Source organism: Kogia breviceps, chromosome 16 (assembly GCF_026419965.1).
Source record: "Kogia breviceps isolate mKogBre1 chromosome 16, mKogBre1 haplotype 1, whole genome shotgun sequence".
Taxonomy (NCBI): domain Eukaryota; kingdom Metazoa; phylum Chordata; class Mammalia; order Artiodactyla; family Physeteridae; genus Kogia; species Kogia breviceps.
This window is the reverse complement of record NC_081325.1, coordinates 20,075,457-20,102,582: the sequence shown is the minus strand read 5'-3', so window position 1 is coordinate 20,102,582 and position 27,126 is coordinate 20,075,457. Positions and strand designations below refer to the sequence as shown.

The following is a 27,126-nucleotide window of genomic DNA, read 5'->3' as shown; positions in this document are numbered from 1 at the left end:
GACAATGTGGGCTTTTTGGAGAAGGTACCAGATGGCATACACGTAAACAGTAGAATTCAACTGAAATATCTGTAGATCACTTTATAATATGTAATATCATGGCCCAGTACATGATCTACAAATCAGTTCCTGAGAGGTGTTTAATGCAATGATAAACACATCACCTTCACTGTGTTTACTTAAAAAAGAAAAAAAAAACATTAATGCAAATCACATTGGAAGAGTTTTTATTAATTTAAATTGACATTGTTAATTTTGTCTGCCAAGTCCTTAGTAAATATATCCTTACATGATACAAACCTACAGGTTCTTCTCAATACCACAAGATCACGAGGACTTGCAGATATCACTGTTCTGTAATGATTAAAACAATGTTCAAATAATTCACAAGTTACTTTACTGAAATACTTAAAAGAATATTCTGGGGAGTGTTTGAAAGGTCTGTTTATAAATAGTGACTGATATATTTAGTTAGATATTTGGTGTTGAAGATAGACACTTCTTATATAAACATTGTTTTAATATACTGCTCTACTAATGAAACTAGTTATTAGATATAATACATTTTGAACACTAAAGAATAAAGCTTTGTCTTCATATTTATTTCATTCATAAGACTCTTATCAATGAAGGAATAAACTGGCATATTGCAAGTGACATTCTGTAAAACTGAAAAAGAAAGCTGCAACAAAACAAACTAGATAACTGCATTACACATTCTTTATACAAACAGCCCATTCTGAACAGAATTAAATGCAGACCAAATGCTTTTAAAAGTTTTTGTGCCTAGATGATAATTACAATCGTCACACACTAAAGAGAAAAGGAACAATAATAATACAGAACTCAGTATTTTTAACAATTATAACACATTTAACATCTTCAGCCAACCACTGGGTTCCCAAATCAGATTGGCAATTGAAATTTCACATCCACCTGGGCTTGCTTGGCTAAGGTCACTATCTCAGAGAGCTTTACAACCTGAAAGGAAAAAAACAAGCTTTGTCTCTATTTTCATAAAAACATAGAATCAGAACAATTGGTCAATGTAAAATTAATTGCATTTTCAGTCTTTTTCATTTAAAATATCTAGGCTATTCTGACATTGTTATAAATCACTTCACAGTCTTATAAGCATTTGCCGCTCTTGAAGGATAGTCAAATCTAACACTGTTCACAACCCACACCATAACCTACACTGGATTTTATTCATATATATAATATCAGATACATATCTGATATATGTATATATCTCTTCATCATTGCCTAAATTTTATATTTTTTCCTTTTTTTTAAATTAAAGTATAGTTGATTTACAATGTTGTGTTAGTTTCAGGGGTACAGCAAAGTGATTCTGTTTTATATATATATATTCAGTTTTAATATATAGATTCTTTTCCCTTATAGAAATTGAATATAGTTCCCTGTGCTATACAGTAGGTCCTTGTTGGTTATTTTTTATATATAGTAGTTTTTATCTGTTAATTCCAAAGTCCTAATTTATCCCTCCCCATCTCCCTTTCCCCTTTGGTAACCCTAAGTTTGTGAGTCTGTTTCTGTTTTGTAAATAAGTTCATTTGTGTCATATTTTAGATTCCACATATAAGTGATATCATATGGTATTTGTCTTTCTCTTTCTGACTTACTTCACTTAGAATGATGATCTCTAGGTCCATCCATGTTGCTGCAAATGGCATTATTTCATTCTTTTTTATGGCTGAGTAGTATTCAATTGCATATGTATACTACATCTTCTTTATCCACTCATCTGTTGATGGACATTTAGGCTGCTTCCATGTCTTGGCTATTGTAAATAGTGCTGCTATAACCATAGGGGTGGCATGTATCTTTTCCACTTATGGTTTTCTCCGGATATATGCCCAGGAGTGGGATTGCTGGATCATATGGTAGTTCTGTTTTTAGTTTTTTGAGGAACCTCCATACTGTTCTCCATAGTGGCTGCACCAATTTACATTCCCACAAACAGTGTACGAGGGTTCCCTTCTCTCCACACCCTCTCCAGCATTTGTTATTTGCAGACTAAAATACAAACTGGCCATTTTGACCAGTGTGAGGTTATACCTCACTGTAGTTTTTATTTGCATTTCTCTAATAATTAGTGATGTTGAGCATTTTTTCATGTGCCTGTTGGCCATCTGTATGTCTTCTTTGGAGAAATGTCTATTTAGATCTTCTGCCTTTATCTTTAAAGACAGAAACAGTGACTGTCTTAGTTGGATACTACAGAACGCAAAGCACATCTAAATAAAAGCAATTCCCTAGTGGTCCAGTGGTTAGGACTCGGTGCTTTCACTGCCAGACCCCAGTTTACTCCCTAGTCGGGGAACTAAGATCCCACAAGCCTCGCAGTGCGGCCATAAATAAATAAATAAATAAATAAGTAAATCTTAAAAAAAATGTAAATAATCTTAACTTACAATGTTGGGATAGGGACTTGGGTTTAGGAGTTAGTATTTCACTTTCTGTCAGTAAGTTAACAATTATCAAGCTGAATTCCAAAGTTCTCTCTATAATACCAGCTGGTGCCATACAACATATACAAATTAAACATATCTAAAACCAAACAACAGATTTAGCTTCTCTCCTCCCCAGTACAGTAGTTAAGAGAAGGTTTTAAAGTTAGACACCTTGAGTTCCCACTCTGATGCTTATAATACATGATCCTGAATAAGTTAATTTATCTAGCCTCTGTTTCTTCATCTATAAAAATGGAGATTATTTCACCAAACTTGTATTAAATAATACCTGAAGAAAAAAAAAGGTTTAGCATTGCATGCACAATAAATTATAAATGGTAGCAGTTGCTAATATTATATTATTAATATTGTCATGACTTTCATAACCTCCTACTCAGTAGAAAAGCACTACAAACACAATGAAAATCAACTGTTCACTTTTATCTTTCATGGTCTATTTGATCAAGCTCCTACTGATTCTTCTCCTTTCTCTCCATGTCCACAAAGCTTTTCTTAATTCAGGCTCTCATTGCAAACAAGCATACTTTCAGAGAAAAGTTATAACCTATCCATTACCTTCACCTCACATCTATTATTACACTAGCCAGACTCCTACTGTCCCTCACTCTTCCCTTCAACAACTGACTCCACATCTCAAAGTCAAAACAGGCTTTCTGAAACATTTCTCCCTACCATTCCCTTGCTCAAAATCTTAATTTAAACTCAGGACTGAGTGTAAATTCCTCTGTCTCTAAACTTCAGTTGAATTTTATTTACTAGCTAAGTTTTTTCCCAAAGTATGTCCTAAAGAAGGAAATAAGACCTTTATTATTCTTATGAAAAGATATCACATTAACAAAGCAAATATCAAAAGCCTAGTTACTGATTAAACCATATAGCCCCAAAGAGTATTCTGTGAAACATCTATAAATATAGGTGGGAAAGAATCAGAAGTTCTCATTTAAAAACATCTCTGTATCTACTAGGGAGTGTGCACCAAGATATAGTGTTAAGTAAAAGAAATGAGGTAAAATACATGTTACCATCATATAATGTGGGAAAGTGGAGAGATATATGTATACGTACATCTATATGTATACACATACATTATTTGCTTGTGTTTTTTTTTTTTTTTTTTTTTTTTTGCGGTATGCGGGCCTCTCACTGTTGTGGCCTCTCCCATTGCGGAGCACAGGCTGCGGACGCGCAGGCTCAGCGGCCATGGCTCACGGGCCCAGCCGCTCCGCGGCATGTGGGATCTTCCCGGACCGGGGCACGAACCCGTGTCTCCCGCATCGGCAGGCGGATTCTCAACCACTGCGCCACCAGGGAAGCCCTGCTTGTGTTTTTAAAAAAGTGAAAAGACGAACTAAAAAATCCTAAGAAAACCAAAAAACTGGTTACCTATGGGGAAGGAACAAAAAGGAATAGGTATAAAGGCTAGATTCTCTAAGTATACCTTGTTTTACAGTTTGACTTTAGAAATATTTTAACAAAAAAATTTTAAAGCAATTCCTTTAAAATAAATAAATGAAGCTAACCGTGCATCAAAGGTGGGATAAAACAGAGAACTGTTTCATGTGAATTTTAAAATCCAGCAAATTATGGGAAATACTTCAAAGGACAAAAAGAACTGCACATACAAGTCTTGAACTACTTTCAGTAGTCATATTGTTGGTATTATTATTCTAAAACTGTCATGTCTGTATTGAGGGACAAAGCACAGGGAATATTTATGTTAGTACAGAATGGGAAAAAAGAGGAACAGATATCAGATAAGAAAAAAAAAAAACTGTACCTTGGATTTGCATTGGAAATATTGGAAGTATGTACTCATGTATTTATCTCTTTAAAAAATACATATTTTTCTAGATTTGCCACTTAAAAATATCCAGAAACAATGAATAACCCAATAGTTGTAAGCACCCTTAAAGCTTAAATTGTGCTGTCTAAACACCATCTGGCTGATTCCAGGTCTGCAGCAAGAAATGTAAAGATGAGCCTGAAAAATCTCATATCAGAAAGCATATCACAGGGCATGTAGGAAGGAATCAGGAGTCAACTTGAAGAGGTTCCCACTGACCAAAGATGAGATAGTCTAAGCATCAATAAAAATAACTAAAATGGACTGAACCACATCAGATATATTTAAATCTATGAGTTCAAAATAGCATGTGCATACATACGTGCATGCAACACACAACACACACACCTAAAAACAAAAACTAAGAAACAAAAAAGCCTGGGTCACTTTAGTAGGCTATAATGGAACAATCCCATTATTTTGTAAACTGATAAATAAAACCAAAGAATTAAGGATCCTGCTTTTTCTATGAAAAATGTACTTCACACCAACAAATAGTTGATACAAGAAAGTTTCGCTTTTTATAAGTTTGCCATATAATAAATAATCACAGAGTTAGAAAATTACCACTTTGCATAAACAAAATATTGGATCTAAGTTATGAATGTCAATGACTGCTAGTATTACAAAAAGAGAAATTATCTGACATTTATATACCTCCTTATGGAATTACACAAAATCAACCATAAAATATTCTTGCTCCCCGCTCCTCAAAATCAAATACATATATGATCAAACCTATAGATTGAACTACCAGTTTATAGGAAATACAGGAGCAGAGGAACATGTTAAATGACCCCATGAATACAATCATTAAAATACAGACTATAGGAAACACTACAAGACCATCGGCCTGGTTTTTTCAACAAATAAAGTTAAGAATAAAAAGAGGCAAGGGAAAATCTATAAAAAGAAATTTAGTGATATATTAACCAACTGCAAGCATAGACTTATTTTGATCCTAATTCTAACAAAGAACCTAGGCAAAAAATATTTAAGAGAATCAGGGAAATTTCAACACTGACTCGATTCTTTTTTTATAAAGCATAAACATAATACCACTATCCCATCTGAAACAAGTAATAGTAATTCCTTTATATCATCAATACCTTTATCTTTTACAGATACATGATGATAAGTATGAAATAATATAATGTCTGGGATTTGTTTCAAAATAATCATGGGCAAGGAAGGAAGTAGTTAAGAATAAGATGAGACAAGATTGAGCATGAACGGGTAACTGTTTAAGATGGGTGATAGGTATTGAATCCCATGTGGGGTTCAATACTCCTAGTGTTTAGCTGAAACACTAATTATTAGCAATATTAGCTAGTTCATTTTAGAATCTAAATGTTTATAAATCTTTCATACACTGCAAATTTATCCTCAGATCAACATAACCTGTTTACCATTTTAGCAGCTTCATCCAAGTCATCACAAGCAAGAATTTTAAGTCCACTGTCCGCTATCAGTGCCTTAGCATCATCAACTCGTGTACCTGGAAATGATTTATGCAAATATAGACATTTTAAATATCTACACAAAATCACTTAAAATGTTTGTCACAATATACATTTACAAATATAAAATTTCAACTAACTTCGGTCATTTAATACAAATGCTTCTAAACCAAAGAAAATACTATAAAAACCTGGAGTTACGTTGTGAAATACTTTGCCTTATCACATTAATGGTAATTCAGACAAGTCAGAATTCAAGATACGCACAACAAATAAATAATGTATCAACTTATGCCAAGCAAAAGTATGAATAATTTTGCTCCAAAGTTAGAATTTTTTTTTAACTCATGTTTTAAAAATTCCCTAATATACTCTCATTTTAAAAATACACCTATTGGGACAAAGTGAGAGAGTGGCATGGACACATATACACTACCAAATGTATAATAGGTAGTGGGAAGCAGCCACATAGCACAGGGGGATCAGCTCCATGCTTTGTGACCACGTAGAGGGGTGGGATAGGGAGTGTGGGAGGGAGATGCAAGAAGGAGGAAATATGGGGATATATGTATTCATAGAGATAATTCACTTCGTGATAGAGCAGAAACTAACACACTATCATAAAGCAGTTATACTCCAATAAAGATGTTAAAAAAAATACAGCTATTTAAAACTAAATTTAAAACTAAATGAACCAAACCCCTTGGAATTATGAACTTTTAAGCAATTAGAGTTCATAGAACAACTGCAAAATCCTTTTACACTTACCTTGTAACCGTACCACAATAGGTATTTTAATTTCCAAATCCTTTACTGCCATGACTATACCCTGTGCAATAACATCACATCGCATGATTCCTCCGAAGATATTGACCAGAATAGACAGTACCTGCCAATAAAATGTTTTAGATTAAAATTTTAAAGGAATGACTGTTTTTCCTTCCTTCCCAAGAAAGCACTAGTATCTGTGCCTTATGATAAAAGTTAACTCCATGGAAACATTTTCAGACCAAACAGCCATACTCTCTGCATGCAGCTCTCATCACTGAAGTCTGTGCAGTCCACCACCAGGCAAAACTTATTTCCCCTCCTTGGGTAATTTCAACACCTGGCTCACAATCTCTTCTCTCCTGTCACATATTAACGAGACCTCCTGATTCCATTTACTTGTTTCCTATTAAGCATAGCCATTACCAACATTACTAACCCAGACCATGTTGTAAGACAACATCATATGCAAGATCTCCAATTTAGTCCTCATTAACTATCATCGCTTTATTTTTCCCCATCAGCTCTACCAACTTTTCACACAAACCAGGCCCACAAAATTACTCAACATCTGTATGGCCACTCCTGGTTACACATCACATCCAAACCTCAGGGCCTATTTGGGTTGGCATTCTTTCATTATCACACTGATAGTCTGAATCGCTGTTCTTCTATCCTTTAGAAAAAAACCTTATTTGTTTTTTAAAAAGAGGCTTATTCAGCTACACTAGAACTTCTCAACCAGTGAGATACAAATGGGTTATAGACACACCAAGATATTGTTCCCCTCACCCCTTAGAGCAGGGGTCCCCACGGACCGCTAGCGGTCCGTGGCCTCTTAGGAACCGCGCCGCACAGCAGGGGGTGAGCGGCGGGCGAAGAAGCGAAGCTTCACCTGCCGCTCACCACCGCCCGCATTACCGCCTGAACCATCCCCCACCCCCACCCCGTCCGTGGAAGAACTGTCTTCCATGAAACTGGTCCCTGGTGCCAAAAAGGTTGGCTCTGGGACGGCTGGCACCTTGAGCCAGTGGCCTCTGACAACAAGCCACCTTCCCCATGTACCTCCCATGCCCCACTGAAATGTTACTTTCTGTGAATGCCATGACAGGAAAAGCTAAGACACACTGAGTTACACTAAGCATTCCTTATCTTTACCACTATTATTTCTATACTTCAAGAAATAAAGGTCTAGACTTCATAATGGAATAGAATTCACAGTGGACTCTGGCACCCTCCCATCTCACCCCCTCCCACCGCATTTGGGATAGCTACAGTATGCACCACAGGCATCATCTAGCACTTGAGCCTTAAGTGACTGGAGCTCTACCATGTCACTTTTACCTCCAGTCCATATCAACTGATTACTACCAAAGACAAATACTTGACCTGACCAGAATGAACGTCTCTAGAATATCAAATGTGTAAATCCCACTCTTGCTCAACCTCCTCTCCTTTCACTTAATGCCTTTCATCTCTATCAAATCCAATCTTTTAAAGCCTCTAGTCCCTCAACCCCTTCCTAATCAACCAGTCTATCAGCTCTCCCCCAATCTGGCGTGCTTCACTATAGAGCCTAGAAGCCACAGCTGAGCAAATCAAGGACACTGTCGTGGGCACACTCAGCTTCCTCACAGCCACTCCTCTCTCATACCCAGTCTACCTGCCACCCCCATTTAAACAATGCATGATTCCAGCCTATTAGTTTATCCATTCCAACTTCAAGAAAAGCAAAAGAGTGGGAAAAAACAAAACCAAACACCAAACCTGTGAAACATGAGCATAACCTGAAGAGCAATATAATGATTCATCAGCAATAGTTTGACTCATACCTTAGGAATCTGACTCATACCTTTCAACTTTCTTCATGAGCCTCCTATCCCACTTGAAACTCGCTAACTTCTAGCGTATGATCTTCCTTTTCCAGTAATACCTTAAGGAGTAACCTCGTCTCCAGAACTAACCTCATCACTAATTCCTGTACTGTGTCTCCTCCAGGTCTTCACTCCTTTAGCTATATTCACTCTCTTCTTTATCTTCAAATCTCTTCTCCAGCTAGCAACAGCCCATCTTCTTGGTCTTCTACACAAACACGCGTATACTGCACAGCTCTTCTCAAGCCGACCTCCACTCAACTGCGAGCACTACGTCCTCCTGTGCCTCCTCCAGACTCCACCGCCGAAAGAGTAACTCTCCTGTATGACTCCACACCCTCAATTCCCAATCACAACTCAACTCACTGCAGCCTGGCCTCTGCCCCCCTCTCCTCTCTTTCAGCACGTAACACTAGTGCCCATTCCCTTACTTCTCAGAACTCTTCACCCTGGCCTTTGATGTCACCACTCTCTCCTGATCCGCAACTATCTCTTGTCAGTTTGTTCTCTCCCTCTTTTATTGGGTCTTCCTTCCTTATTCAAACCTTTAGCACTGGGTGGGAGGAGCCAGGTTCCATTCTTGGTTTCCTCAAATCACTTGCATGAGTCATATCACCAACACCTAACACTTCAACTTTTCTCAACATACTGAGGACTCTCAAATACACATCTGACCATTATAGGAAGAATATCTTTACAACTATCTAGCAGGTATAATCACCACAGGGCAAACTTAACACATTCATTCAAAAATACCAAATTTCTTTACTTTGCCTCTGACAGCACAAAAGATATCACCAACCAATGATTCTCTGCAGCCAGAAGTCCTAACCAATCCCTCACCATGCCATGCCCAAAAAGAAAAAAAATGAACTTAAGGATTCTATCTCAGCAGTGTAGGTTTCATTGCTTTATTCTTACTGACTACTGCCTTTGTTATGGACCTCTCCATCCCTCCGAACAAGCAGGTATAATAACCAAATTGATCTCTCCTGCCAGTGTCTCCCTATTCTCCATTTCACCCTTTACTAGCATAATTACCTTCTTTTTTAAAAATAAAAAAACAAGGGCTTCCCTGGTGGTGCAATGGTTGAGAGTCCGCCTGCCAATGCAGGGGACGCGGGTTCGTGCCCCGGTCTGGGAGGATCCCGCGTGCAGCGGAGCGGCTGGGCCTGTGAGCCATGGCCACTGAGCCTGCGCGTCCAGAGCCTGTGCTCCGCAACGGGAGAGGCCACAGCAGTGAGAGGCCCGTGTACCACAAAAATAAATAAATAAATAAAATAAAATAAAATAACAAAAAGGTAAGGAGTTGATATATGTATTTGTAAATGTGCTGGGGTAGAAGTATTAAATTCAAAACTCCTTAGCTATAGATGCAGGGATCTTCACAACTTGGGTCTCAATTTGACAACACTACTTCTTATCATTCATCCCAGTAATGCTATATCTTTATGCATAAGCATCTTACCAATCCATGAACACAGTGGCCCTCTCTGGACCCCATGTCTCTGAACATTTCCTTCCCCTTGCCCAACTCATTCAATTATCAACACAGTTCAAGGTATCTTGATCCCTACCAATGACAAATTCTCAGTCTAAATTCAGTAAGACTAGTTACATGAAGGCCATTATCTTATTTCCATAAGCCTTAAAAAATCCACATTGGTCCCACAGTAGATATATTCCTTAAAAAGATATCTGATGAATGATAATATGTCTGTTTCTTGTATCACAATGCTTCACATCTCTTGTATTCTGATAATCATTTATAAATTCGTAATTGTAAATTATGGCATATCTATATATGACAGATTCTGCAAACATTACAATGAGTGTTTTAGAATAATACTTTACACAAAACGTGCTCAAGAGATGTTAGCAAAAAAAGACTCAAACTGTGTGTACTGAAAGATATATATATGAATGGGTGAAATAAATGGCATGTGAATTATATCTTTTTTTTAATTTTTGGAAGCCGGGTTATTTTTGGTTTATTTTAATTTTTATTTATTTTATTCACTTATTTTTGGCTGCACTGGGTCTTCATTGTTGCACGCAGGCTTTCTCTAGCTGCAGTGAGAGGGGGCTACTCTTCCTTGTGGTGCACAGGCTTCTCCTTGCGGTGGCTTCTCTTGTTGCGGAGCATGGGCTCTAGGCACGCAGGCTTCAGTAGCTGTGGCACACAGGCTCAGTAGTTGTGGCGTGCAGGCTCTAGAGCGCAGGCTCAGTAGCTGTGGCACACGGGCTGAGTTGCTCCGCAGCATGTGGGATCTTCCCGGATAAGGGCTCGAACCCGTGTCCCCTGCATTGGCAGGCAGATTCTTAACCACTGTGCCACCAGGGAAGCCCGGTGAATTATATCTTAATAAAGCTGTTTCTAGAACGATACATATGCAATGTGTATGAGTGTATGTGTGAAATATATAAACATTAACAAGTCTTAAAGAAAATAAATCAAATCAATAGTAACAAAAGCTATGTCTGGATAAAATTAAAGATGATTTTTATTTTCTTTTTAGCTTTACAGACTTTCCAGATTTCTGGCTTTTTTGGTCAACTAACAGCTCCAAAATTTTTTCTTTAGTAATGGGTTCTCATGCCAAATCACTACCATTTATAGTATTATCTAATACCATCCAGTATTTCTTCACCTTGTTTTCTAAATCACAATGGGAAAGTTTATCTTTCTTTCCTGCTAACTTTTATTTTATTGATTTCAGCAAATTTTTCCAAACTATTGAGGACTTTTGAATTTTAATGCTCAACTATTATAACGACCACATTTACTAATTAATCAAGTTACTTCTCGCCATTCAAATTCTAAAACATAAGTTCTACCCCTACCTTTTTATCTGAAGTGATAAGTTTAAATGCTTCTGTTACTTGATGGACTGTGGCACCACCACCAACATCAAGAAAGTTGGCTGGAGTCCCTCCATGAAGCTTTATTATATCCATTGTGGCCATTGCCAAACCAGCACCATTTACTATCAAGAAGGGAAAATGATTTGTATAAGCAACAAACAAAGAAAATAAATTAAGCTTAGCCAATCCAACTCTTAACATAAAAACAGGTGGTACCTAGACAGCCTATATTTCCATCTAGGCCAATGTAGTTGAGATCTGCCTTAGCTGCATCTTTGTCCCTTTCATCTTCCTGGGTCCAGTCTTGTAGGTCAAAGATTTTCTTCTGGCGATAAGCTGAATTAGAATCAAAATTGATCTTTGCATCCATACACAGCACTTTGAAGGAAAAAAAGAAAGTGATGTTAATTTCAAGATAGACACAATAAACTATACAGTAATCAAATGTTTTTGACTTCAGAAGAAAAACATTTTGTTACTTACTGAAAGTATTTCAATTTATGTTCATAATTAATTCAAACTGTTTTTTGAAAAAGAATATGTGAGAATTAAAACTGCCCCATCAAAGTTACTGGTTCTACACCTATCTTAAGCAACTGATAAAGAAGGGGAAAACAAACCCCCTCAAAAGCATTTAATTTTCTTTTTAATTACCAAGAATTAACTGTCCATGCTCCTAGCTAACTCCTTTGCTTGGGCCCAGGGTCTCAACTCAAGGTGATTGTTCCACTAATTCTGTCTTTCCTGCACTGTAAATTCTACCCCACCCCACTTCTCTATTGGCTAAATCAAACTGACCTGTAAAAATGCTGTTCTTTCCCCCACCTCAATAAAAAGAAAGAAAAAACTCTTTACTCCCTACCTCCCCCCACCCCTTTACTCTCCTCTTTCTATACAGCATAACTCACAGAAAGAGTTGTCTCTTTAAACCTGGGGTCAGCAAACTATGGCCTATGGGCCAGATTCAGCCTGTGTTGGTTTTTTTATGGCCTGTAAGCCTACAAAGGGTTTTATATTTTTAACCAGGTTATGAAGAAGAAAGAAGAAAGAAAGGGTAAAGGAAGAAGGAGAAGAACAAGTAGAGAAATAGCAGTAACTGAGACTACATCTGCTAAGTCCTGCTTAAAAAACTCCCTGTACCAAGTTTTTCTGCTGCCATTCTCTCTTAAATCCACTCTAATCAGGCTTTTATCTCCAGCACTCTACCAAAATGGCCCTTAAGAAGGTTAATTCTCTGACTTTATCTTTCAATATATATTCTATCCCTTCCTTGCTCCAATGTAACTACAACTTTCTCCTTATTCCTGAACAGATAGAGGCTAAAAGAACTAAGCAGTTTCAGCTGTTGCACAAAACAAGAGACAAAGTTTAGAGTCAGCCAAATTAACTATTAACAACAGAAACCAACATTCTTTCAGAGGAAGATGACAGAATTCAGTCTCCCAAAATGTCTAGTATACAACTAGAAATTACTAGATCTGTGAAGAAACAGGAAAATGTACCCAACAGTAAAGAGACAAAGCAGTCAAAAGAAACCAAACTCAAAATGACTCAAATTTTAAAGTATCAGAGGGACTGTGAAATAGCTATTTTAAACATGTTTAATGATTTAAGGGAAAATATGGTCATAATAAAGCACCATGTAAGTAATCTCAGCAGAAAATAAAACTATGAAAGGAACCATATTGAAAATTTGGAAATAAAAAGTACAATATCTGAAATCACTGGTGAATGATAATATGTATGTTTCTTGGATTGTGATCCTTCAGATCCCTTGTAGTTTGATAATCATTTATAAATTTATAGTTATAAATTGTGGCGTATCTATATATGACAGATTTTACAAATATTAAAATAAGTGTTTTAGAAGAATGCTTTAGTAAATGCAAAAAGTGCTCAAGATATGTTAGCAAAAAAATCTGCATATAACTTTACAGTTGGCCCTCCATACCTGCAGTTTTGCATCTGAAGATTCAACCAACCACGGATTATGTAGTACTGTAGTACATACTTATTGAAAAAAAAATCTGCTTATAAGTGGACCCTCATGGTTCAAATTCGTGTTGTTCAAGAGTCAACCGTGTATCTATTAAATTAATAAAATTAACATGCCATTCAAAAAACAATGAGGAACACATAGTAAAGGCATTAATCCTTAGTAGGCCTCTAAAGTATATAGACTCAAGAAGATAAAGACAGGTTCACTCAGGTGATGGTGATTCTCCAATAAAAACATACTTGAGGTGAAATACCTAGGAAGCATATTTCCTAGACCCGAGCTCTGCAACAGTCAGTAGAACCAGCCACTGCAACTCTGCTAACAGCAAGGGTATGTGTAATATCAGTAAACAGAGACCATACTCAATTCATAGTGTTCAAAAGAGGAAAAAGTTTTAAGAAATGTACATTTTGGGTTTTTTCCCCCAGAAGTCACAAATGCACCAGGCCAAAATTAATTCCTTACTTGGAGATTTCTCCCAACTGATTTCAGGTCCATAGGTAAGATAATCAAGAAACTGGCATCCTGGGAAGACTAATATCAGTCCATTCTCTTTCATTCAGCTTTCACTGAGTCTCTGCCATGACCCTTGATAAAACGAAGTACATGGTTCTGAGAACATTATTGTGCCTGAGATCACTGTCCCTGGCAGTGGGAATGGCTTGAGTTTTGGAGGGGGGGGTGTTCCTCCAAATTTGGTAATTGAGGGTCAAAGCTGTGATAAACATATATATTATTAACCTTTTGTACACTTTTAGAATTCAGGCACATGAGAGATCTGAAATTCAAACAATATAACTTCTGAGATCACAAAGAAACTCTACCCATTCCTATGACAGACAGTCCAAACTGCCATGGCTAAAAGAATTTTAAAACTATCTAGAATTCATAACCTCTCATTCAATCAAAATATTTATGAAATTAGAAAGAACATTAATTTCTTTGAACTTCTAACTCAGATAAGAGAATGTGACTTGGGACTTCAGTTCTCTAGGTCCTCTGGACTTTTATCACATTTGGACTTTAAATCCAGCTGTGTCTTTATGTAATTTACTATTAGAGTATTCCAGAGTATTTTAATGCCATAATCTAATCTCACTGATGAACTTTTGACATTCCAATAGACAACCTGACTGAACATAATGTGGTGTCAGAAACAGAAAAGAATAAATTTTCAGAATTGAGCATAACACTTTCTTAAAGCTGATACTGGTGTACTATTTTGACCCATGTTAGAAATTTCTGGGGGTAAAAATCCAAACTACCTATAGATCCTCCCATAATAGCCAAAGGAACAATGTCTGGGATTGGAAAGGCAGCCTCAAAGTCAGAACAAGATTACCCAAACAGACAGCTAACCTCTCCTCCCTCAAGAGCTCCACATCCACCCTGATAGATCACAGGCTTGACGGTTGAGCTCAGTGGGTAAAGAAAATACAATGGAATGTTTGGGAGAGAGGAGGCGGGATCAAATCTTCCCTACTCCTGATGCTTCCTTTCATATTCAAAGAATTCACTTAGTATAAGATCTGTCTCTGTCTCCTTACTTATTTCTTCCCAGAGGAAAGGATGCAAATTATGTCTAGTTAATCTAGATATTATAAAACTAGGCATGCATAATTCTGCTCAATCCTTCTTCCTCTTGGATGTAAGCTTCCCACAGCGAGCAACCATTTCCAACAGCTATTCCCAAGGCATAGTCTATCCCTGAAAGGACTGCCCTGTTAAAGCCTCATATTTGAATAGATTTATTGTCTAATTATGTAATTTAGTTGTTGGATCCATTTTAATTAGAACTCTGTCAGGGAAGATCAGTAATCACTGGAAGATCTCTCAGAAACCCCAATGATGGCAATGGTATGATAAGCTATTTAAGCAACTGTATTCAAATATATATATATATATATATATATATTTTATACTACCCTATGTTTTCAGAGCATTCCTAGGAAAATAAGTCTAGAGTCTATAAGCTTTCTTCTTACAATTATTCAAACAATTAAACTGGTACAAATTAAGAGGTATACTTCATTCTATGCAGCATATATGCTCCAAAAAACTGTGCACAAAGGAAATAATTCCAAATTTAGTCATTCAAAATATCCTTAAACTACTATTTTAAGGAGTACTATGATAATTTCCCCAAATGTATATTCTATCTTGTCATATGGTAACTTAGTACCAAAAGGAGACAAATATCTATATTTTCTATTTTTAAAAAATATTACTTTTGAAACTCAATATGAACCTTATAAATAAAACATATCAATCTCCATATGTTTATAACTACATAGTCTGCATTGGTCTAAAGCCTCCATTCAAAATATATAAAGAAAGTACTGTGAGAAATGTAGATCTGAGCCTGAGCTTGGACTCATCTGTAAAATAAAGCCTGGGCTTGAACTCATCTGTAAAATAAAGCCTTCTCCTTTCCATTCCCACTGCCTTTGTTACCTCCTGCTTGGACTACTGCTATATCTTCCTAACCTAAAAGATATACCTTATCACTAATCTCTTCCTACTCCAATAATGTTGATATACTACTCTCTACCCAAAATATCCCTGTCATACAACTGTGTCATATGTAAGAGAACAAATTCTGCAGTTGACTGTTTAGATTCACCGCCCAGTTCTACCACTAGCTATGTGTCCTGGGGCAAGTCACTTAACCTCTTGGTAACTCAGTTTCCTAACCTATAAAATAAGGATAGTAATAGTATCTACCTCACAGAACCGCTATAAACATTTAATGAACTATAGGGGTCCATATCTGAAAAGTTCTTACAATAGTGCCTAGCATATAGTATTTGCTATGTTTTTGTTAAATAGAGGGAAAATATTTTTTAAAAAAATAAACTTTACTATAGGAAACCAAAGTATACTTAGAATGTCTCTTCTGTATGGTCAAAATTCAAAACTATGTACTATGAAAGAAGAAACTGAAAATAAACCAAAACCTGGGAGACAAGCTGAAACTGAGTAGAGATATTTTTCAAAGACTAAGGAAAACAAATACAACAATAGAATTAAAATCTTCAAATGAAGAACAAAATCACCAGTCTCTGTATAGTAAGAAAATACAATGGCAGAAAAGATCCCATTCAAAATAGCAACAAAAATATATTTCTACAAATAAATCTAAAAAGAAATATAATACCTACCCAAAGAAAATAAGTCTTATTTAAAAAATATAAATCAAGACTTACATAAATGGAAAAATAAGGTATTTCTAGTTGGAAAAACTGATTACTAGGAAGATGTTAATTCTTCCCCAACAATTTATAGGATGAATACAATTCCAATAAAATTCCAGTATGATCGATTTTGAAACCTGACAAAAGGATTCTAAAGGTTGCCTAGCAATAGGAGTTAGTAATTTGACAGCCAAGTACCAAATGCAGGACCAAAGGCTTCAAGGAGTTTGAGAACCCCTAAACTGCATGAAAAACAGTGCATATGCACATGCACACGTGGGAACACTGGTGCAGACTCCCTGGTGAGGGTTACTCGCTTTCATGCAATTTTCACTGCATTTCTTAAAATTTGTCCTTGACCCACAAAGGGTTAAGTAATGCCAATCTAAAAGAATAAACAGGAAAGAACTGCCTCCCTTAAAAAAAAAAATACTGGTTTCATACAGATAATACTCCTTCACTGGACATTTCATTTTTAAAATGTGCGTCAGCCCTCACTCTTTAAAAAAATTTAATTATTTTTAGTTTTATAAACTACCTCTACAATCACAAGAAAATTTACTCATTTTTTCTTTATATAACCATATAAATGACCAGCTAAAAATTGACTTCTATAATAACGAATATAACTAATTAGAAATATAAAAGTGAAAGAGATCTACAAATGCTTAAGAAGATTAGAAATGTCCAAAGAGACTTTAAAAAAAATCAAACAAATTACAGCAACAGAAGCAATTAATGTAAAATATCAAGAAAAATTTAGGCTACAATAAAGCAACGTATATTTTTAGAAAAACTATACATGGAAGGCATGATAATTCAAAACCTGATTTACCTTTTAAACATATGTAAAAGAAAAGCTGTCAAAGTGACAAGCTAATCTTACTTCCCTAATATTAAAGGACTCTAGTATCAGAATACACACTTTGTACAATAACAATCATGGTGTCTCTAAAGTTTGAAACCTGGGGAAACTAAAATGGCTAATTCTCCAAAACTACAACTGTTTATTCACTACCGTAGCGGATACTCTAATCCATCACTGCCCAAAAGAACTTTTTGCAATGATGAAATTGTTCTTTATGTGTGCTGTCCAATACAGAGCTGTCCAATACATGGGGCTACAGAGCACTTGAAATGTAACTAGTGCAACTGAGAAATACTTTAATCTTATATCATTTCAATTAATTTTAACTGCCACTGGGCTTCCCTGGTGGCGCAGTGGTTGAGAATCTGCCTGCCGATGCAGGGGACACGGGTTCATGCCCCGGTCCGGGAAGATCCCACATGCCGCGGAGCGGCTGGGCCCATAAGCCTGTGCTTCTGGAGCTTGTGCGTCTGGAGCCTGTGCTCCGCCATGGGAAAGGCCACAACAGTGAGAGGCCCATGTACCACTAAAAAAAAAAAAAAAAAAAAAATTTTAACTGCCACATGTGACTGGTAGCTGCCACACAGTGCAGCTTTAACCCCTCTGTGTGTATATAAATATATATTTAAGGTGTTTGTTTTAAAGGGTCTCTTTAATATTTGTTCACATTCACTCTTTTCATTATAAAATAAGCTTCTGGGCTTCCCTGGTGGTGCAGTGGTTGAGAGTCTGCCTGCCGATGAAGGAGATACGGGTTCGTGCCCCAGTCTGGGAAGATCCCACATGCTGCGGAGTGGCTAGGCCCATGAGCCATGGCCGCTGAGCCTGCACGTCCGGAGCCTGTGCTCCACAATGGGAGAAGCCACAACAGTGAGAGGCCCGTGTACCACAAAAAAAATAATAACAACAAAATAAAATAAAGTAAGATTCTACATAGAAATGAGTTCACTTCCTTATGAGTTCAACTTCCTCAGTGAAGAATATGATAAGTGGATAAACAGACAATCAATGTTTGATAAAAGAAGATACTTTACCAGCTCCGTCTGAATCCTCTACCATTGGATTTATTTCTACCATGGTTGCATCATATTTCAGAAAAAGGTTGTAAAGCTTGATCATGTTTTCTGCTGCAGAATCCACAATATTGGCTGGAAATCCCATTTTCTGTGCAAGCTGAAAGCAATTTGTCTCTTTATTATAGGAATGCTGTATATATCCAGTCAACATTAAATTATTACAAATAAAAAACCTTGTAATTTATCATTTAAATAATAAGCATGACTCATTTATGGTCAAACATTAATCACTGAAATAACATCTACTATCACTAAATGGTTAAACAAAAGTTTTTATTCAAAATCCTCACAAAGCAGGTAGTATGCCCATTTTACAAAGAGATTCAGAGATGTCAAATGACTTGTCATTTGCCTCAATTCCTGTTCCTGTGTTATTCCATAGCCTCCATACTACCACTAAGCCTTATGGCCAACCTAAACTGAAAAAAGAGGCTTATATTTTATTAAAACTACATATAAAAGGTAGACTGATAATCCAAATGATCTAAAAACAATGGCCAAAATATTAACTCACCCTATTTTACCTTTTAGGTAATTTATGAAGAGTGTCTACCAAGCAATGAAGACACATCCAGTCAAACAAGTATTATCCCATTCATTCAAAAATCTACTGAACACCTAATATATGCTAGATTCAAAAGATATACAGGTACTTAAGCTTCTAATCTAGTAGAAGAGTTTACAGTCTTGAGCAGAGATTCCTCCCTAAATATACCTGAAGAGCTTATTTTCATTCATTCATTCATTCATTCATTCATTCATTCATTTTTGGCTGCGTTGGGTCTCCGTTGCTGCACATGGGCTTTCTCTAGTTGTGGGGAGCAAGGGCTACTCTTTGTTGCGGTGCACGGGCTTCTCATTGTGGTGGCTTCTCTTGTTGCGGAGAACAGGCTCTACGCGCGCGGGCTTCAGTAGTTGTGGTGCATGGGCTTAGATGCTCTGCAGCATGTGGGATCTTCCCAGGCCAGGGATCAAAACTGTATCCCCTGCATTGGCAGGCAGATCCTTATCCACTATACATACACCAAGGTCTCAAACCAGAAGCTGTGGTTCACAAGTTCTATAGTGGACCAAAAACCCATAATATTTTAAAGTTCTATAAGCAATTCTGAACCACTGGTATAGAAGCCACATGTCTCTTTTTTTATCCTAACTGTTGCAACTGCTCAGGAAACCTATGGAGTAGTTTTCTCCTCTCTTCCAATTGCTATCTAAGGCTACAATACATCTGACTTTCAATAACAGAAAATATTAAATTCTTTGAAAGTGAATGTGATTCTTGCAAGAAGACAAATGCAAATAATCAAATGAAAATAAAGTGGATGATCAAACTAAGAAATGTAATTTTGGGTTAAAACATTTCAAAAAAAGAATAATGAGAAATAAAGTACCATTTCATTTAGAAAGATTTTCACTAGGTTACAATCTACTGTTTTAAATGTAAACATCTGAAAATTGCAAAAGAATTCTGATCAGCCCAGTATGACATTAGTTTGTCTAGCACTGTGCTGGGAACTATTTCTGTTCATCCATCACTCAAAAAGGTACAATCTTTGTAGATTATTCCTTCAAGTATTCTTGTAAATTAAGTGTTTTCTTTCTGATTTAAATTTAAGTCTCCAGTCATCACTCTCACATAACTACCTAATGAATCAAATCTCTGTCCCCTTTAAACATTTATACCATTCAATTGCCTAAATGACTTGCTTCACGCTTTAGCAAGGAAATCATTTTATCAGTCAAAATTCCTGCTCTACTGTACTTCAATACCATAAGCTTGTTTTGACAGTTTCCTAATAAGAGATGTTAATTTCATTCAAACTTTAATATTCAAACTTCTTTTTAAGATGGGTCACTATTTTTAATATATAAACTAAACAATTTAATAGCAGTATTACAAACATTAACAAGCAACTCTTACAGGTCATAATACTAAACTTCATGGTTAAGTTTTTGTTTTTGGGGGTTTTCTTTGGTGGGGTGGGAATCGAAATAGGAGGAAGAGGCACACAAGAAGGATGGTACAGAAAACTAGTGAAACTGTAGGCAAAATTTACTGAATATGTGCATACACTGAGAGAAAGTCCACAGCTTTAAACAGATTGTTAAAAACGTCCATAAAACCCCCCAAAAATAAAATCACTGATCTATCGTAGGGATATATGAGACAGTGTCCCTACCATTCCATACAACTTACAGGAAATAAAGGGGGGATAGGACATGTTAAATGCCACCATGGGGATGTAAAATCCAGACTATGAGAAACGATAAAGTATAATTAACCCAGGTGCTTCAACAAAATGAAAGAAAATGGATGAAGAAAGTGAGGGAAAGGAAACCTATAAACTAGAAGAAGATCTATGAGACCTATTAACCAACCACAATGAAAGAACTTATGTGGATCCCAACTCAAACTGTAAAACAAAAAAAAAATTGAGATAATTAGGGAATTTGAATGACTGGGTAAGTGAAGATATTAAGAAGTTATTGTTAGTTTTACTAGGGATGGCAATGGTATAGTGGCTATTTTAAAAGAATTCTTATCTTTTAAAGATACATAGTAAAATATTTATGGAGTATATGAAGAAAAACGCTTTAGATACTTCTAAAAAGTTGCAATTTCAAACTACATATTAACATGCCTTGACACTCAAAAAAAATTTTTAAGAAGTTTTGTCAATCACTTCACTTACACAGACTTAATTCTCTTTCAGAGTTGTAATTATCCAATCAAAAGCTAGAAATGTTTCGGAGTACAACATACCCGAACAGCTTGTTCCTTTCTGATGCCTTCTACAATATCAATAGGTTCTTTAACTATGGCCTCAGGAGTCTCAGCAGCAACATCTTCAATGTTGACACCACCTTGAGAACTTCCTATCAATACAGGACCCTAGCAGGAGGGGAAACAGCCAAAATATCTAGATTTTATTTTGGAACCGTCAATAAAATCTTAAAATCTATTTGTGTACATTATCAGACTTATACATCACTCCCCACTATTTTTAAATTCCCTTGAGAATTTATCCTTGCATCTCCTGCACAATGCCCCCCTAAGTGTTCAATTGAAATAATGGAAAAGAAGTGAAAAGGAAGAGGAAGACAATGGCACACCTGTGAGGGAAAAAGATTAAAAATAGATACAAATGTATACCAAACAACTTAATATAAATATATACATATGTGAAATATAACCTATGCATTTTTTATAAGAACTGAAGGGACATTAAAGTATTAAAGAACATTAAAAAATTATAAAACAGTTTACTGATATTTAATAGGGAAAGCCTAATGAACAAAAGACCCTGATTTTATAAGCTCTAGCCCTACTGGAAGTCAGTAAAAAAGAAAGCTTCCTACCTTGAAAGAATAGCTCTGGCTATTATCATGAGCAATATAAGAAGGTAAGATGATAAATACCAAACAATTAAGTTAACTTTTAAGTCTTCTAAAATCAATCAAGAAAAAACAAAGTAAAATTATCTACTAGATTTGCTAATTTATGCACAAAACCAGAAATAATCTTAACATGCAAAAACAAGGAAATGGTAAAACCATGCTACTAAAGATTATTTAATGCATCTGGAAAGGAAAATGATCTCAGCAGTGTAATCTAGGAAAAAATGATACAAAACCTTAGATTTTACTCTCAACTGTGTTTTTTATTAACATAAAATGTGTTTAAATATGCACCCTTCCACTATTCACACAAGCAGAAAAAAGATAAGAAATAAAACATTAAATGATAAAACTTTTGTTATTTTATGTGTCACTATTTTCCAAAAAAAATTTCTACAGTGATTATCCTTAATCCAGAAAAAAAAAAAAAACCCTCAAAAGACTAATTTCACTTTTCTGTCTCAGCACCTAAGTGTTTCAGTAACAAATTCATTTCAAGGTATAATGTAAAGAAATAATATATTCATTACTGTTTGGAGAACAATACAGTCCATCAAATCCTCAAAATATGGCAATAGCCAAAGGGACCAGGGTGGGGGAGGTGGGGGCGGTGGAATTTATTATTTTTTAAAGAGGGTTAACTCTTATTTAGGCAAAAAAAGATTTAAGTATCAGCCTTCCAGGAGAAAAACTGGGTGGTTGAGGAACAAGGATGGGTGGAAGATTTGTATTTCCCTGTACATCTTTGTACCTTTTAAATTTTATACTGCCTGACTAGATTTCAATATACATGTGTAATAAAGAATTTGGCTGGCCTTTGTCTCCAGTGCATGGGAGGCAACTTCTAAACCCTCCCCTACATCTGAGAGTTTATGTCAATGAGGTGACTCACAACGGACCCCTAGATAATACAAAGGAGATGACTCAGGTGGGCACTGACCAGGTCAGAAAGAGTAATGATGTGATTAGAAGGTTGGAGCTTTGAGCCACATGGTATCAGCCTACACTTCCAAGAGAGAAGGAGGCCTGGAGATTAAGTTTAACTCAGTGGGCAATGATTCAGTCAATCATTCCTACTTCATAACCCCTGCACACCCCCACTGCAAACTCTGAATGTCTTGTGGAGGAGAAGCATTGAGAACAAAAGAAAGCTCAGCAGCTTGTGACAGCACCAGAGAACTTGTAATACTATAGACAGAAGCCAACACAGCTCACCAAAGTTGGAGGAAAGCACCCAACTCATGGCTTTCTTTTTAACAACTCAAGGAAGTAGAAAAAGAAGAACAAACTGAACCCAATGTTAGCAAAAGGAAGAAAATAATAAAGATTAAAGCAGAAACATATAAAATATAAAATTTTTTAAAAAACAGAAAAAAATTAGCAAAACTAAGAGTTGGTTTGTTAAAAAGATCAACAAAATTGACTAACCATTAGCTAGACTAAGAAAAAAAGAAAAGATTCAAATAACAAAAATCAGTAGTGAAAGAGGAGACATGACAACTGATGCCACAGAACTGAAAAGGACCATAGAAGACTACTATGAACAATCAAACACCAACAAATTGGGTAACCTAGAAGAAATAAATTCCTAGAAACACACAATCTACCAAGACTGAGCCATGAAGAAATTAAAATTCGGAACAGACCTATAATAAGGAGATTGAATGAGTAATCAAAAACCTCCCAACAAAGAAAAGCCGAGGACTAGATGGCTTCACTGAAGAATTCCACCAATCTTTCTCAAACTATTCCAAAAAACAAGAAAACGGAAGAGGAGGGAACACTGCGAAACTCATTCTATGAGGCTAGCATTACCCTGTTACAACATCAGACAAAGATACTACAGGAAATCTACTGACCAATATCCCTGATGAATACTGATGCAAAAACTCTTAACAAAATACTAGCCTATCAAATTCAACAACACATTAAAAGGATTATATATCATGATCAAAGGGGGTTTATTCCTGGAATGCAAGGATGGTTCAACATAGGAAAGTCAATCAGTGTACCACACCACATTAATAGAATCAAAGTCAAAAACCACACAACCATCTTAATTGCTGCAGAAAAAGCATCTGAAACAATTCAACACTCTTTCATAAAAACTCTCAACAAACTAGGAAGAGAAGAACTACATCAACATAATAAAGGCCACAGATGAAAAGCCTATAACCAACATCATATTCAATGGTGAACAACTAAAAGCTTGCTTTCTAAGATTAGGAAAAAGGCAAGGATGCCCATTCTCACCATTTTATCCAATATAGTATTGGAAGTCCTAGCTGGAGAAACCAGACAAGAGAAAGAAACAGAAAGCACCCAAATAGGAAAGGAAGAAGTAAAATTACCTCTGTTCACAGATGATATGATCATGCATATACAAAACTCTCAAGAATCCCCCAAAAAACTGGCTAAGAATAAATGAGTTCAGCAAAGTTATAGCACAAAATCAACACACAAATATGTCTTGCATCTCTATACACTGACAATGAACAATCCAAAAAGGAAATTAAGACAATGATCCCATTTATTGACATAATAGAGTAAAAAAGAATAAAATACTTAGGAATAAACTTAACCAAGGAGACAAAAGACTTGTACACTAAAGACTACAAAACAATACTGAATGAAACTGAAGAAGACACAAATAAGTTAACATTCTGTGTTCATGGATTGGAAGGCTTAATATTATTAGAATGTCCAATACTACCCAAAGCAATCTACAGATTCATTGCAATCCCTATTGAAATTCTAATGGTATTTTTTCCCCAATACAATCTTTTTTCCACTGTCCATTTTCTGCAAAAGTAGGGGAAAAAAATCCTAAAATTCACAGGGAATCTCATAGGACCCTGAATAACCAAAATATCTTGAGAAAGAAAAACAAAGCTGGAGGCCTCTTACTTCCTGATTTCAAAACATATTACAAAGCTATAATCAAAACAGTACAGTTCTGACATAAAGACAGACCTCAATGGAACAGAATAGAGAACCCAGAAATAAATCCTCATATATGGTCAAATGGTCTTCAACAAAGGTACCAAGGCTACACAATGGGGAAAAGATAGGCTCTTCAACAAATGGTATTAGAGAAACTAGATACCATATGCATAATAATGAAGTTAGCCCCTTACCTGATCCATATACAAAAATTATCTCAAAATGGATGAAAGACCTAAATGTAAGACCTGAAACTGTAAAACTCCTAGAAAACACAGGGGAAAAGCTTCATGACATTGGATTTGGCAATAATTTCTTGAATAAGAGAAAATCACAGGCAACAAAAGCAAAATATACAAATGGGACTACATCAAACTTAAAAACTTCTACACAGCAGAAGAAACAATCAACAAAAAGGTAACTAGAGAGTGGGAGAAAATATATGCAAACTGTAAGTGAGAGATTAATATTCAGAACATATAAAGAACTACAACTCAATCAGAAAACCAAACAACCCAATTTAAAAATCGGCAAAAGACCTGAATAGACATTTCTCCAAAGGAAATACATGTCCTAGCTTAGGATGCTATAACAAAATACCAGACTGGGTGGCTTGAACAACAGACATTTATTTCTCACAATTCATGGTTCACACCCATACTAATCTCCTTATCAAATGGTTCTTCAGCCACACCCTTCATAATTATCTTCCGAAAATCTTTCTAGTTTTTTGCAACATAGGCAGGCTGAGAATTTTCCAAACGTTTAAGTTCTGATTCCTTTTTGCTTAACAATTCCTTCTTCAATTCATCCCTCTCTTCTCAAATTTTACTATAAGCAGTAAGGAGAAATGAAGCCACCCCTTCAATACTTTGCTTAGAAATCTCTTCAGATGGGACTTCCCTTGTGGCGCAGTGGTTAAGAATCCACCTGCCAATGCAGGGGATATGGGTTCAAGCCCTGGTCCAGGAAGATCCCACGTGACACAGAGCAACTAAGCCCGCACTCTAGAGCCACAACTACTGAACCTGCACACCACAACTACTGAAGCCTGCGCACTTAGATGAGAAGCCTGTGCACCTCAATGAAGAGTAGCCCCCGCTCGCCGCAACTAGAGAAAGCCCATGCACGGCAACGAAGATCGAAAGCAGCCAAAAATTTAAAAATTAATAAATAAATTTGTTTAAAAAATCTCCTCAGCTAAATATTTAATATCATCACTCCCAAGTTCTACCTTCCACAAAACACTGGAACATGAATACAATTCAGTCAAATTCTTTGCCACTTTACAACAAGGATCATCTTTTTTGCATCATCCAAAGACATGTTCTTCATTTCTGAGACCTCACCAGAATGGTCTTTACCATCTGTACGTCTACCAACATTCTGTTCATGATTATTTATATAATCTCTAGGAAGATGGAAGCTTTCTCTGTATCTCTACTCTTTTCTTTCTGAGTCCTCACCAGAATCAACTTTAAAAGTCCTTTCATGGCAATCTCAGCTTTTTCTAACATGCACCTCGAAACTCTTCCAGTTACACAGTTCCATGACATTGGCAGCTAGGGCTTCAATATATGAATTTTGGGGAAGACATAAACATTCATTCCATAACAACATACAAATGGCCAATAAGCATGTGAAAGGGTACACAATATTATTAATCATTGGGGAAATGCAAATCAAAACCACAATATTACCTCATACCCATTAGGATAATTTCTGTCAATAATAATAATAATAGTGTTTGTGAGAAAGTGGAGAAAATGGAACTCTTGTACCCTGTTGGTAGAAATGTAAAATAGTGGACTCACTGTAGAGAACAGTATGGAGGTTCCTCAAAAACTTCAAAATACGATCCAGCAATCCCACTTCTGGGTATATATCCAAAAAAACTGAAAACAGAACCTCAAATAGATACTTCCATGCCCATGTTAACTGCAACATTATTCATAATAGCCAAGAGGCAGAAGAAACCTGGATGTCCACCAACAGATAAAAGATAAAGAAAATAATGTACATACATACAATGGAATATTATTCAGCCTTTAAAAGTAAGGAAATCTTGACATATGCTACAACATAGATGAACCTTGAGGAAATTATGTTAAGCAAAATAAACCAATTGCAAAAAGACACATACTGCATGATTCCACTAATATGAGGTATCTAAAATAGTCAAAATCTTAAAAACAGAAAGAATGGTGGTTGCCAGGAGTTGGAGGAAGGGATAAAGGGGAAGGTGTTTTTCAATGGATATGGAGTTTCAGTTTCAAAGATGGAAAATGTCCTTGACCTGTTGTATAGCAATATGCACAAAGTTAACATTATTGTACTGT

The 27,126-nt window shown here is 36.1% G+C and overlaps 1 protein-coding gene across 1 annotated transcript in view; it reads right to left on the bottom strand.

Annotated features, from left to right (window-relative positions):
• Positions 1-210: 210 nt before the first annotated feature.
• SUCLA2 (succinate-CoA ligase ADP-forming subunit beta) overlaps positions 211-27,126 on the bottom strand; it is a 47,441-nt gene continuing 20,525 nt past the window's right edge. The window contains exons 5-11 of the mRNA XM_059042272.2: positions 21,210-21,338; positions 18,404-18,542; positions 11,525-11,686; positions 11,288-11,430; positions 6,570-6,690; positions 5,751-5,839; positions 211-981 (exon numbers count right to left, since the gene is read on the bottom strand). Of these exons, the coding sequence (XP_058898255.1) occupies positions 907-981; positions 5,751-5,839; positions 6,570-6,690; positions 11,288-11,430; positions 11,525-11,686; positions 18,404-18,542; positions 21,210-21,338 (858 nt within the window). The 3' untranslated portion in view covers positions 211-906. The remainder of the gene's footprint in view (positions 982-5,750; positions 5,840-6,569; positions 6,691-11,287; positions 11,431-11,524; positions 11,687-18,403; positions 18,543-21,209; positions 21,339-27,126) is intronic.